This window comes from Typopeltis vanoorti, chromosome 14 (assembly GCF_054136105.1).
Source record: "Typopeltis vanoorti isolate ZY-2024b chromosome 14, IOZ_Tvanoo_1.0, whole genome shotgun sequence".
NCBI lineage: Eukaryota > Metazoa > Arthropoda > Arachnida > Uropygi > Thelyphonidae > Typopeltis > Typopeltis vanoorti.
Genome location: NC_143562.1, coordinates 66266506 through 66280930, shown reverse-complemented (window position 1 = coordinate 66280930; position 14425 = coordinate 66266506). Strand labels below are relative to the sequence as shown.

Genomic DNA, 14425 nt, shown 5'->3' with positions numbered 1-14425 from the left:
TCTTTTAACAGTCGACCCCGATACGCCCGCAATTGCACTTTTTATGACTTGAGAAAGGGGAACAAGAAGACGGCCTTCTGACGATTCTTTTTCTCAGAATGTCAGCACATTATTCAATATTCTTTTGCAAGAGCTACTGAAACGTGTAACAATAGAACTTCTTGACTGTACTGGATCCATCATACAAATTAATAATAAAAAAATAATGCAAAAAGAGAACAAAAATCAAGCTAGTACTAGTGCAGCGACAGACAAGAAAGCACGTGATTTCGCATGTTGGCGACCAATTCGTACATCCTTCATTTCTTTCTCCCCTTCAGCATGAATCGACTATTCTTGGCAAAATTCCAAGGAGAGACCTGAAAACGGTGGGCGAACTATACTTGCATGCTTCCGATTCTTATTTCGGGCCACCTGCTTCTTTCTCTTCTCAGCATTGCTAATCTCTTGCCGCTTTGTCCTGTGAAGGAAATCATTCGAGCATGCCATTTCTTTATGACCATTTCCTTCTGTATTTCCACCGCCACACGTTCGACATTTTAATTATCATTTAATTTAATTTGAAATGCATTTTTATCGTTTGCTGTGGTCAGCTATTTTAGCATTTTAAACATATAAAATTCGTTTCGCATATAAATATTATTATTAGAAGACCTGTATAGGTCAGTGGAAGTGTCGTTTGCGTCCTATGCGCATGGCCGCTCGAAGTTAGACCTAGGTTCAAGTCTAATCGCCAACTAGAGGAACTTTTTCTAAGCCTCTCTTCGACCGATCTCTGGCACTGGCAAATGGGTTTTTCCTCAAGAAAATTGACCGTAGTACCCACATTATTTCAGACAATAACATATCCTGTTAGCGTTAGGCACCAGGAGATGGCAGCACTTGTTTACTGGTCTCTTCATCATTAGCTGTTTATAATTAGTGATAGACATGGGCCAGCTATCTTTGACTGGCTACCGGTGGAGATTGAACTGCCCACTCAGTCTCCAAAAAGCTAGACAGAGTATAAAGACCTCGGCTACTCCCTATTATGGAATAAGAGGCGTTAGGTGATTTATTGATATTATTATTATTATTATTATTATTATGATTATTATAATAACGGTGTTTCCAAGTTGTAAAACGACGCTAGAGACCCTACATTGACATTAACAGAAGCATTCACAACCACTGGTAAATTTATTAATTATTATTATTATTATTATTATTATTAAAAGAGACCTCCAGGGAGTCAGGGACTCATCAAGGTAGGCCACATCCCACACGCACTAGCTACCACACTTATTCTCGAATTCATTCATACTGTTTGCACTTACAACATCCAATCTCAATCCATTCCAATCATGCACCACCCCCCTGTCAGAATATAATCTAGCCCTCACCTGTCTTCTTAGTGGCATTCATTCTTAGCTTTCAAGGATGCCCTCTCGTTCTTTCCCCACCCTCCATAAATTGAAAATTTTCATCATTTTAAATCCTGTATGACCTTTTCAGAAGTTTTTAGGCCTCAATCATATCACGCCTCTTTCTCCTGTTTGCTAGTGTCTACAACTTCTCAATCTAACTTCATAATTAGTATTCCACAATCCTGATATCATTTTTCACCAGTGGCGGTTCGTGGCTTGAAATCGTCGGGGGGGGGGGTACTGCAACTTTCGAAATATACATACACACTGTAAGTACAGTGTACATGTTTGGATAAAATAACCAAATTATGGCAAAAATTAAAAAAAAAAAATTAAACATGAAACAATATTGTTTATTATCGATAAAATTGTACAGTTTACTATAATTCAAAATTACTTAAAAATAAAATATATTCTTCTTGTTTTGTTTCATGAAAAAATATTGTTTATTATTGATAATATTAAACAGTTTAGTATAATTCAAAATTAATTAAAAATTAAAGCCATTATCATAACCCAAATAATGTTCTAAAAGAAAAACTATAACAAATGTTATGTCTTTAATTGTCATGTCCAAATATTTAAAGAGACGGAGTAAACACTATAAGCACTACGAACACGCTACTCTTTGTGCAAACAGCATACGAACAACAGTGGAACTGCGCGACGGACAGTGCCGCATTACGCTAATAGATCGCATCTCACTATGACGAGCATATGCTTGCGCGCTCGTAACACAGTGCTGCTAGCGTCCTTCGCCCTCCTAAGTGCTCCAAGATGGATTTTTTATTTTTTATATAAGAGAATTGTAAAGGATTGGTGATGAAAGAGCCTGTGTATGTGTCGTTTACACACCACGGCGCTTAACCGCACGAAGGAAGACTTGCTTTTGAATCTAGTCAGCGACTAGAGGAAGTTTTTATGTCTTTTTTCGACCGAATCCCGAGTTAGTCGATTTCTGGCATGGCAAGTGAATGTTTTCTCCTGGAAACTCAAGAAAATGGAACATAGAACCCACATTATTTCAGACATTAAAGATATCGTGTTAGGGACCACGAGATGGCGATACTTGTTGAGCTGTCTCTCTTTACTGTGTGCTGCTTAATTAGTGATAGCTTTGGGCCAGCTATCTCTGATTGGGTATCAGTGGAGAGTGAACTGGTACCCAATCAGTCTCCAAAAGTTAGATAGGGCTAAAAACGGCCTCTCTTACTCCCTATACGGGAATAAAAAGGCGTTCGCTGATTTTTTTTTATTATTGTTGATGATAAAATTAAATATTACAGGCAAATATAAATAATTAATAAATATATTTATATATCGAGAAAAGTTCGGGATGCTGCAGTTCCGCAGTGCCTATGCACGAGCCTCCCCTGTTTTTAACACTCTCCTTTGCACTCGCTCCAGTATATGAGAATCACAACGGAAGCCAGGAGACCAGACCTGTGCACAACAGTCCAAGTGAGGTCTTATCGAGGCCTTGTAAAGGAACAAAATAGCATCCTTGTCTTTACATGTGAATATTCGTTTCAGCATTGCAATTATCTTTTCAGTTGTATTTCCAATCTTTGCTACCTGACCACTAAACTTCAACTTCCTATCTGCTAACACTCCAAGATACTTAGCCTCGTCAGTTTCTTCTAACAAAATCCGAGCAATATAATACAGCATTGGATATCTTTTCACGCCGAAGAGAATGACTTTACATTTACTGACATCCATTTCCCAATTTCCCACATTTCCAGCCTATTCAAATCATTCTGCTGGTACTCCATATCAGAAGCATTCCTGATTACCCTTCCTATATTTGCATCATCAAATAGCTGTATGTCGCTTGTCAAATCCTTCCCAATATCATTAACGTACAGAAAGAATAACAGTGGACCAAGCACTGATCCTTGTCATACACCAGATATTACCATAAACCTTGCAGACTGACATCTCCCACATACCACTTTTTGATATCTGTTGGTCAGCCGTCTTCTTATCCATGCTAATATTCTGTAATCCAAACCCATATTCTCCAATTTTTGCAACAGTCTATCAAGCTGTATTCTGTCAAAAGCCTTAGCAAAATTCAATAATATCATGGTGTATGAATTCCCCTTGTGTAGTTCAATGGTAACATTGTTATAAGATGTTAGCAAGTTGCTAGAACATGATCTTCCCTTAATAAACCCATGTTGCTCATTGTAAGGTAGAGATTCTCTATCAACTCATTTCTGAATGTGAGTCCTAATTTCGAAAATCTTCACCATCAAATCTGATATACTGATTGATCATTTGCTGGTTACCTCGGTCTTTGTACCACCCTTGTGCAATGGAATTACCATACATTCTTACCATTCCTGCGGAATCTTTCCTGTACTGAGACTTATATTAAACAGCCTGATGAAAGGAATAGCCAGTTCAGCGAACACTGTTTTAGCACACGTGCTGAAATTCCATCAGTCCCTGTTGTTGAATTCTTATTGAGATTGTGCCACAGCTCTAATACCTCATCCTCATACATTTGAGTTTCTTCATCCAGTGAAGAGGTAGCAGTGAGCTCAATCGCATCGTGTACACCAAGTTGATAGCTTTTAACAAAATGGGTACTCATTAGTTGAACAACCTCTTCTGCTTCTGCAACCCTCATGCCATCTGCATTTAGAAGAGTTATTCTTTCATGTTTGTGATTGTCTGTGAAAAATACTAGTAATGGGGGGGGTGGAAGGTAGATGGCGTTGGTGTAGTTTGTGGACTGAGTGGTGGAAACAGAGAGCTGTAGAATAGGTGACCTACCTCGATGAGTCTTTGGACTCCCTGGAGGTGTCAGTAATAATAATAGTAATAATAATAATAATAGTAATGTTCATTCTTTCTTTTACTTGCAGCATATCGATAAAATTCTTTTGGGTTGTCTTTATCATGCAGAGCCAGTTTCCTTTCATACTCAGACTTTGCTTTCCATACAACAGTTGTGACTATCCAGGCCTGCTGCTTATAATTTTCGTAGCGGACATCATCCTTATGCAGACGGTATTCCTTCCATATCATCCTTTTCTTACGAATCTCTTGATTTATACGATTAGACATTCATTTAACTCCTGCCCTATTTATTCTTCGAACCCTCGGGACACATTCTGATATCGCATCAGTTAAGTATTGTTTAACTGCTTCCCATGCAGTGTCGATATTTTTCCCATCCAGCAGCCGATCCTATTCCACTGAACTCGGTATACTCCTCAGTTGGTCATAATTTCCTGCTTTGTGGTTCATCGTGTAACCTATTCTGAATGGAAATTATTTATATATACTATTAACTCTTTATTTACTTCTGGTAAATAAAGAGTAACCTTTCCTAAATGGATTAAACATGAATTAATCTCGCTGAGGTATTGGCGCGCCTGTGGTGATTCATTATCTCCGTGATTAGAGGCTGATGAAGCAGGTGTCGGACCTGGCGACCGCCGGGGACTCCGAACTGTGTGGAAAAATTAAAAGAGATCTACAAGAACGATATAGATATTACGGATTTTGATGATGAATTGGAACAGTTTCTACTATTTTTAAAAGAAGATGAAGACAAATTCAACACTGCCAGATAAGTATACTAGGCTGCAAGAGAAATGTCAGCATTTCCAAATGTAGAAATTTTGGGGGTTCCGTAAATTTTCCACCAGAGGTCTTTAGCCCGCTTAATGCGCCCCTGTTCATGATATTCCCACTTTGACGCTTCCTGCTTTCTAAGATATCTCTTTATACTATGTAAGTGTGCAATACATTGCCCATGTTTCGATTAGCATTTAATAAAGCAATTTATGAGACCCTAGGTAACATTTCTAAACCATCTACCCACGAAACCATTTCGGAAGCTGGTAACCAAAACAGGAAATTTGAAATTTGCTGGCTTAATAATAGAAAATGAAAAATGTATCCGTAATATCACTAATTCGTTTAAAAGTTTTAATATCAATGAATAGAACTGAAAATTTTCTGTAAATAGGCTTCGCTGTAATTCAACATATTTTATTAAAATTTTAATTAAAAATATAATTAACAATTTTCTGTAAATCACGGTTTAAAAATATTCTTATTGCGTCCATGTTAGATATCCTCGCACCGCTGTTTTTTTGACACGGTAGTGGTACATGTGTAGTAAGTATCGTTTGTGTTAAGATAGGTATGTGATTTCATTGAGTTGTGCTAACGACAGTAGTTAACAAGGAAAACTTAACTTTAGAAAGCTTACACTTATTTGTTCAGAAACTTGGAATGTAGGGCCAGTGTTATGTAAAAAATAATGGTGTTAAATGCAAGAATACGCGAGTGCCTATTTTCTGTTATGTTTTCAAGATTGTCTATATACGTGTAGGTTATATACTACTATATACATAAATATGTATCCTATGTTAACGCTGAAACGTGTCTCTGAAAACAGGAGGGAGCGTGATCATTGACCGGAGTATTGGTTGCGCATACTTTTGCTCGGTATGCTGAAGATACCCCCCCCCCCCCCCACACACATGATATGGGTTTACTACATCTTCACATGAAATTCTGGGTACGAATCCCAGGAGTCGTCCCCAGTTCTTTCCAAACGAAGGGTATTGTCATTACTGACTGAGCTACCGCTGAAGTGTAGTAGAGAACCAGCTATTAACTTTCTGACGAATACCGGCTTAACAGTTTTTACAGAATGGAGTGACCAGAGATCACAGATTTCGTTCCTTGCCTTGCAATTTGCCCGGTTTTTTTTTTTTTTTTTTTTTTTTTTTTTTTTTTTTTTTTTTTTTTTTTAATGCAGCCGATACCAAAATTTTGATATATCTGTTTTAATCATCAACTTAAGTTATTGACATGTGTGTGGTTTTTGGTTGTTAATGAAAAAGAATTAGCAACTACTATACAATAGTATAACATATGGGTTCACAGGATTGCCTTCTCTATGGAAGCTTGCTGGATAATTCAGGGAATCTTTCTAAAGGTCAGTTTTATATATATGAATCTTGCACATGAAAGGTCATAAGCCTGTAATACATTAATAATGTGGAGGTGGGCTAAGAGACTCTGAGAGGTATTTTTAATCAGGGCAAGTGATAGGGTGAAGCAGTTGGTTCAGCGGTGTTTTTTAGAGGCATTTAAAATTAGGATAAAATTCCATTGAAATTTTAGTTGCATAATCTCCATTTATAGTTTTGCAAGTCTTCCCTTTCCTCCCTAAAATAAATCTATAAAGAGAAATAAGGTGACGCAATTGAGAACGATGAAAATGAATACCAAAGCAGTTGTTGCTTTACCTTGCCTTATGTGTCCCCCCCCCCCCCCCCAAAAAAATGGCTCAACTAGGATTTAAACTTTCCATTTATTTCCAGTTAGTATTTTGTATCAACATAAACAACAAAATATGATATGCAGTATCATATTTTGCAATAAAATTTGTAATAAGATATGCAGATGACAAGGCATTATTATCAAATACCAAAACAGGACTACAACATCTGTTGAACAGATTACTGGAATCCTGTATCAATTATGGAATGAAAATTAACATAAGAAAAACAAAGGTAATGAAAATAGCTAGGAAAGAGGCAAATGTGGATATCAGAATAAATGGGGGAAAATTGAATCAAGTAAAGACATTTAAATATCTAGGAAGTGTTATTAGCAGTGATGGAAGATGTAAAAGTGGCATAAAAGCAAGAATAGCGATGGGAAGAGATGCCTTTAATAGAAAAGGGAATTTATTCAGAAGTAAAATGGATAGAAACTTAAAGAAAAGACTAATAAAATGTTATGTGTGGAGTGTTGCCCTCTATGCAGCTGAAATTGGACATTGAAGAAAGCAGAAATTAAGATTTTTAAAAGCTTTGAGATGTGGATTTGGAGAAGGATGGAAAAAGCCAAATGGACAGATAAAATAACTAATGAAGAGGTCTTAAAAAGAGTAGAAGAAGAAAGAAGTCTGTTAATGAGGATAAAAAGAAGCAAGGGAAACTGAATCGGACATATTCTGAGAGGGAATGGAATCGTCGGAGATGCCATCGAAGGAAAAATAGACGAAAAAAGACCCAGAGGAAGAGTAAGAAAAACAATGCCAGATGACATGCTGAATGGAGCCAGGTACACAACCTTAAAAGAGAAGGCTCAGAACAGAAGAGAGTGGAAGGAAAGTTTCTGCTACTAAAAGAAGAACCTGCTCAATTGCAGAATACTCAAGAGAGAAGAGAGAAACAACAAAATACTAATAATTATCATTATATATTTAAATCTTCCTAAAATAAATCTGAAGTGACTATATATTTATTATTTATGTATATTTTATATCCCTCCCCTGATTTTTATTCTCTGGATAATTTGAGCAGTTGAATTTTGTGGCATATATTTGAAAATTTGAAGAGTGCATTAGGTTTTAAGTTTTTCTTCAAGCCATCCTTAACATTATAGTCTTTATTATGGTCACCACCAAAAGATATTGCCATGAGAGAAAATATACAGATTCAGCTTCAGTTTTTATGTGTGTGTTGCATGTAAACTCTGCCAGTACATGGGTAAATATAACAGTTTATAATGCATGAAACTAGAATTCGATAGAAATAATTACCTTAATCAAAAACACAGTGTTTTTGTCTTACTGGGTGAATTGATATAGTAAGAAGTACCTTCAGAAATATAACATCTCATAACATTGGAGTTTTGACAGATGACATTTGGAGGAAAATTGTCGATAGGAAGTTAGTAATATGTCACTTTTTGATATGTACCTGTGAGGATACATATCAGGAATTTGATGATAATGATGCAAGTTGAATAAATGTAAATATTCATTTTAACCAACTTTTTTTTATTTTTATTTTTTTTTAATTTTATATTCATTTATTAAAAGGCCTAGTGAAATGAATGCAGTAAGTTTTTCTGGAAGTTTTTTGTATACACTAACTTATTATGCATATGTGAATGCTTTTATTTCATTTTTATTTTATTATGATTATCATTATTTGCAAGTAAAAGGAAAAATGCTCATGGTAGAATGATCTTAAAAAATGCTGAGGGTAGGGAGGTAACCGAATCAGTCGATATTGTGGAATTACTGAGCGAGCACTTTGCAAGAGTATATCATCCAGGTGGTGACTTTGCAGGAATGGAAGAACCAACAGCTTATACTGGAATTGTGATGAATGAAGTAGAGGTAACTAGTCTATTACAGAACCTCAATGTCAATACATCTGTGGGATTGGATGGTATACCAGCTCGTGTCGTACGTGAAGCAGCCAAAGAATTGTCAATGCCCTTGACCATTTTGTTTAATTTGAGCCTCAGGACTGGGTCAGTCCCAAGGGGGTGGAAAGAGGGGAAAATAGTTCCACTGCACAAAGGTGGTTCCAAGGCTGCTGTTGAAAATTACCGGCCAATCAGCATAACAGGAATCATTATCAAGGTCTTAGAGAAAATAGTCGAGGAAAATACAAGATTGGATAGAAGAAAATGGGATACTGTATCGGGGACAGCATGGTTTTGTGAAGGGTAGGTCATGCCTCAGTAACTTGCTCACATATTCAGTAACCGTCACATACAGTGACGGCTGAACTGGATAAGGGTATTGGGTTTACAGTGATTCTACTGGACCTTGCTAAGGCCTTTGACAGGATACCACATGGAATTCAAATCAGTAAATTGCAGCATATGGGAATGGACATAGGGTTGGTGAGATGGATAGGAGAGTGGTTGACGGAGAGATATCAGAGAGTGGTTTACTCAGGAGTAGAGTCCACAAGACGGCCTGTGACTAGTGGTGTGCCGCAAGGATCTGTTCTTGGACCACTGCTGTTTAATTTGTTCATAAATGATATAGGAAAGGATCTGAGAGGAACAGTTCATTTGTTTGCGGATGATGCGAAGTTGGGTAGGGCAATAGTGAATGCAGATGACGTCAAAATTTTGCAGGATGATTTGGATAGATTGGAGGTCTGGGCTAAGGAGAATGGATGTCAATTTAATGTGGCAAAATGTAAGGTTATGCATTTTGGGGTGAAAAGATTGGCGGCAGTTTTTACTGCATTGGTGGAGCCGTGCTCCAGGAAATTGATGAGGCATGAGATTTAGGAGTGCTGGTGGATAAGGAATTGAAATTTAGGGGTCACATTGCAAAAGTGGCCAAATCAGCTCATCAAATCACTTGGTTGCTGAAGAATACGTTGACAAGCAGGTTATTGTTCCTCTGTATCGAGCCTTGATAAGACCCCATCTCGACTACTGTGCTCAGATTTGGTCACCTAGGTTTCTTCTTGATGGGGAGGAGGTGGAGAGGATCCAGAGGCGGGTGACTAATGTGATAGCAGGTCTATGGAATGAACCATATGAGAACAGGTTGAGGATTTGTGGGTTGCAAAAATTGGTTGATAGGCGGAGGAGGGGAGATATGATTGAGACATTCAAATTACTGAAGGGTTTCTATAAAATTAATTCAGAAGATATTTTTGAGAACAGGGCTGGTTGTGGGAGGACTAGGGGACATCCATGGAAACCTGGCAAAAGTGTGGTTAGTAAAGGTGTTAGAGCTGGGTTGTTTACTTTTAGAGTAGTGAATGAGTGGAATGCGCTCCCTGAGTCTGTGGTGGATGCTGTTACAGTGAATGAGTTTAAGGCGAGGTATGATAGATACTGTATGAATGTCGAATAGTTGTGATGAATATGATTTGGGGCCTCCCTCGATGAGTCTAATGACTCCCTGGAGTAGCCTGTAGTAATAGTAATAATAATAGTAATTATGTGATATCTCCACTCTACTTGTCCCACCATATACTACTTTAAATCTCTGTCTACAATGTATCATTTATACACAGCGTCACTAACAGTATTTTTGTATGTGAATTTCATGTATTCTAGGTCTGATTTTCATGAATGTAAATGCGTGATGCAAATGCCAAGTTTCCAGTAGGGAAAAAACCCTGCTACCTCCATACGATCAGCTGACTTACCTTTAATTGAAAAAGTTCATTAAAATATTCCTCTCATCATGGTGAGAATTAAACCCAGGGCTTTCTGCTCAAAGAATGTCCTGTTGTCCTCCCAGCAGAAATTCTTATTTACTTTTGAACATTTGAAGTTGGTTCAGCGATATTTTTTTTAGAGGTATTCAAAATTGGGATAAAATTCCATTGAAATTTTAGTTGCATTATCTCCATTTATAGTTTTTCAAGTCTTCTCTCTCCTCTCTAAAATCTATAAAGAGAAGTTCCTTTCTACTCCATAATTTATTTCATGAAATTGTCGAGTGAATTTGTGTATGTGTACTAGGATTGCATTTCGGCAGCCAACTTTAGTCGCCAACCCCCCCACTGCTCGGTGTATGCACCAGTAGGATGTCCACACACACTTGCCATTAGCAGCTGAAAAAGTATATGTGGAAAACTTATGTTTTTTGGTAGTGAAGGAAATTATAAGTTTAGTGATTATTTAAAAATCAAATTTCTATGATGCAGGTTATATAAATTTTTCAACAATTGATGGAGTAGAAAGGAACTCCAGGTTCTTTGTTAGCCCATAAAGCCCAGGTTGGTCACGTGGCTAGTTTTCTTAATTCAACATGTGTTATTTTTTTCCAGAAAACATCAACATTAATGACATAAATGTGGTTGTTGTCATCATGTGAGAAGATTTACTTGAAATAGCATACATCACTTTTATTTTATCAATACTTTAGAAAACTAATAATTTATTTCTATTTTATTTTTAGTATTGACTTTGTGGTCTGTGCCTTATGATCAGATGTTAGGATCAGTAGTGTATAGTTCATCTTCTGATGATCATTCCATAGATAGTAACGAGGAAGAAGATGATGAAGATGTGGTTGATAGTGAAACAGAAAATTTACTATACAGTCAGCTGCATCACCAAGAGCATTCATGGTATGAACATAGTAATGAAGAATCAATACCTATTGAATCCACGAATGGCAGAAGTTCTGTGAATCATAATTATTCCATAGAAACAACGTATATTGATGATGGTAATCAAAAACATGAAATTGTTTCATTATCACAAACTGATAATTCTACTTGTCACTCAGAACATTCAAGTGTGAGAAATTTAGGAAAAAATAAAAATAAGCCAAACAAAATTTCTGATTATTTACCAGCATTTTTAGATAGAACCATATCTGAACTGATTCCATCAAACTCTCCCGCTTTCAAATTAAAGAAACCTTTTATTTCAGTAACCAAAGAGAATGATGTGCCGAGTACATTGTTATTAACAAAAAATAAAATAACAGAATCTTTCTTGCCATTTAAGGAGTTAACTAGTAAAGAAGAACTGCTTACTCATTCACAAACTGCTTTAACAAGTAATTTCATTGAGCTTGTCAAGAAATGTGAAAGGAAACAGACAAATGTAAATAGTCACTCTAATTGCAGCAGTAGCAGTGAAGAAAGTGTAATTTGCCTTAATACCACCTCAGATCTTTTATTGAATGTAAAGAAAAATTTGTTACCATCAGAAACAAACTCAGAAAAAATCAAAATAAAATCCAAATCATCTTATATGAAATCTAGCTCACCTTTTATAGAGGATCAAGATGAGAGCATTGATTCTTTTAATCTACCCGCAGATCTGAAAAGGAAGCTGGCAAAATCTGATGGCAGTATTTCTTCCAAAATTCAGAATGGGCAAGAGAAAGGTAAGATAATTTTTTTTAAAATTAAAAATAAGACTTTGTTTAGAATATCAAATGTTTAGCCTTCATTGCAAAAAAAAAAGGAAATATGACTCAATTCAGAATATATATCTTTGAATTCAGTTATTTCCTTTTTTTTTATAATGGCAATATTGCATTCATTAACATATTTGTCTGTTAGTCAGAATAAAATCGGAATAAGTGAAACATGGTTGAATAAATATAATAACCTAATGGGAATAGAAATGGAAGGGTATAGTGTTTTTTGCGAGGATAGGAATGACAAGAAGGAAAGGAGAGTGCTGCCGATGATAGCAATGGAAATTTGTCCACATAAGGTAGACATGAAAGAGGGAAATAGTGGCAATGGTTTTGAGGCAGCGAGGTGGACATTGACAGGAAGACAATTGGATATTGCTACAGGCCAGGGAATGTGGAGGATGGTGATGATGATGTATAAACAACTTGGGTTAGTGAACAAAGTTAATTATGACAGCATAGATTGGAATGAAGAGATAGCATTTGGGAATAAGGAAAATAATTTTCTTGAGTTCTGTATTTATTTATTGATTTGTGTGGGATTTCTCCCCCATTCATCGACTGTCCCTTAGGACTGGTTGAGTCCTTCTCCTAGTGAGGGATTAAGTATGTATTTTTTTTATAACTGTAACTCCATGTGTGTTTACAGGCTGGTTTGTCTGTTCTGTGGGATGAAAAACCAGAGTTTCCAGGTGAAAAAACTCTGTCTCCATATTAAATCAGCTAACTCACCTTTAGTCAAAAGAAATCGGATAAAGGTTCCTCGCAGGAATTGATCCAGTTTTTTCTACCAGAGGGCTTCGTCTATACCGACTGAGCTATGGAGGCTTTCTTGAGAGACAACTATCTCAGACAGCATCTAAAGGAGGACATGTGAGGATCAAGAGGTGTAGATTTTATCATTTTATCAGAGGATGTAATTGTGAGGGGGGGGGGTTTCACTTCCCTCTAGTTGGTGAGGGTAATCACCTAGGTCAGTGGTTCCCAAACTGTGCACCACAGTGCCCTTGGTTGCTGTGAAATATTTCAATATTTTCACTGAAATGACACTTAGCCCACGTGGTTTTAGAATCGGACCATCAATGTGTTGATGTGATGATAGGAAGGACATCTAATGGACACTGTACAAACCATTAACTGTTTTACTTTTAGTAATATTAGATGGTTCACTATCTTAATTTTTAATCTTAATACCATTTATGACATCATATTTGTGTGAAGCTGGGTTTTTAGCAGTCACTGTGATAAAAAGTAAGTATTATGCGAAAATGAACATGCAACAGGAAATGAGGTTGGCTGTGTCCAGTTCGATTCCAAGATTTAAGATGTGCATTGAACAACAGGCTCACCCATCGCACTAATTACAATTTATTTATTCAGTGATAGGCAAAAAAAAAATGTGCCTTGGAAGATAGAAATGTAAGATCTGATAATGTTAGAGTCAGGTAACAGACTGATTTGGAGGAAAATTAGATAGATAGGAAGTTAGTAATGATGTAAATTTTTCATATAGTACTATCATATCTTGTACCCCTTGAGGGTACATGGCAGGAATTTGATGATGATTATTCAATGATTTGATTGTTTCAAAATATGCACTTATTTAATACTTTTTACATAAATTGTTTATGAATTTGAAATATGCGTTTCATTTATTTTTTTAATTTAACCAGCTGAACCACGCTAACTGCACACTGCAGCTGTTAGGTAGGCCTATTTTCTGACTTTCGGCGCCATGGAAAAATCCTGATGCACTAAGGGCACTGTTAACTGAAAAAGTTTGGGAACCACTGATCCAGGTTATGTGATCACTTTTGTGAGGAAAGAGTATATGTTGAAGTACAAGGCTAGTGATTATGACAGGTATAGGAGATAGCTTGAAGCTATAGCATGGAATGAAGAGTTGAGCAGTAAGGAAATAAATGCTGCTTTGGAATTGATGAAGAAATACATAACAACATCAATACCACATGCACCAGCTATCATACTTATTCTTGAATTCATTCACATTGCTTGCACTCATAACATCCAATGGCAATCCATTCTAATCACGCACCACCCTCTGAGAGAAAAATCTAGTCACCTTCATTCTCAGCTTCCAAGGATGCCCTCTTGTCCTTTCCTCACCCTCCATAAATTGAAAATTTTCATCAGTTTAAATCCTGTATGACCTTTTCAGAAGTTTGTTAGTCTCAATCATATCTTCCCCTCTTTCTCCTGTTTGCTAGTGTCTGCAGTCTACAAATTCTCAATCTGTGTTCATAATCAGTATTCCACAATCCTGATATCATTTTTAACACTCTCTTCACTATCAGAATCACAA

At 36.6% G+C, this 14425-nt stretch overlaps 1 protein-coding gene across 3 annotated transcripts in view; it reads left to right on the top strand.

Moving 5' to 3' along the window:
- Positions 1 to 5090: 5090 nt before the first annotated feature.
- Positions 5091 to 14425, top strand: part of LOC150099556 (uncharacterized) — a 90711-nt gene continuing 81376 nt past the window's right edge. Inside the window, exons 1-2 of one of the 3 annotated variants that reach the window (XM_090403960.1) lie at positions 5091 to 5156; positions 11125 to 12066. In XM_090403960.1, coding sequence (XP_090260086.1) covers positions 11157 to 12066 — 910 coding nt within the window. In that variant the 5' untranslated portion in view covers positions 5091 to 5156; positions 11125 to 11156. Of the gene's footprint in view, positions 5157 to 5584; positions 5760 to 6234; positions 6376 to 11124; positions 12067 to 14425 lie in introns of those variants that run through there. The other 2 variants (XM_090403959.1, XM_090403958.1) reach the window with 2 other exon arrangements.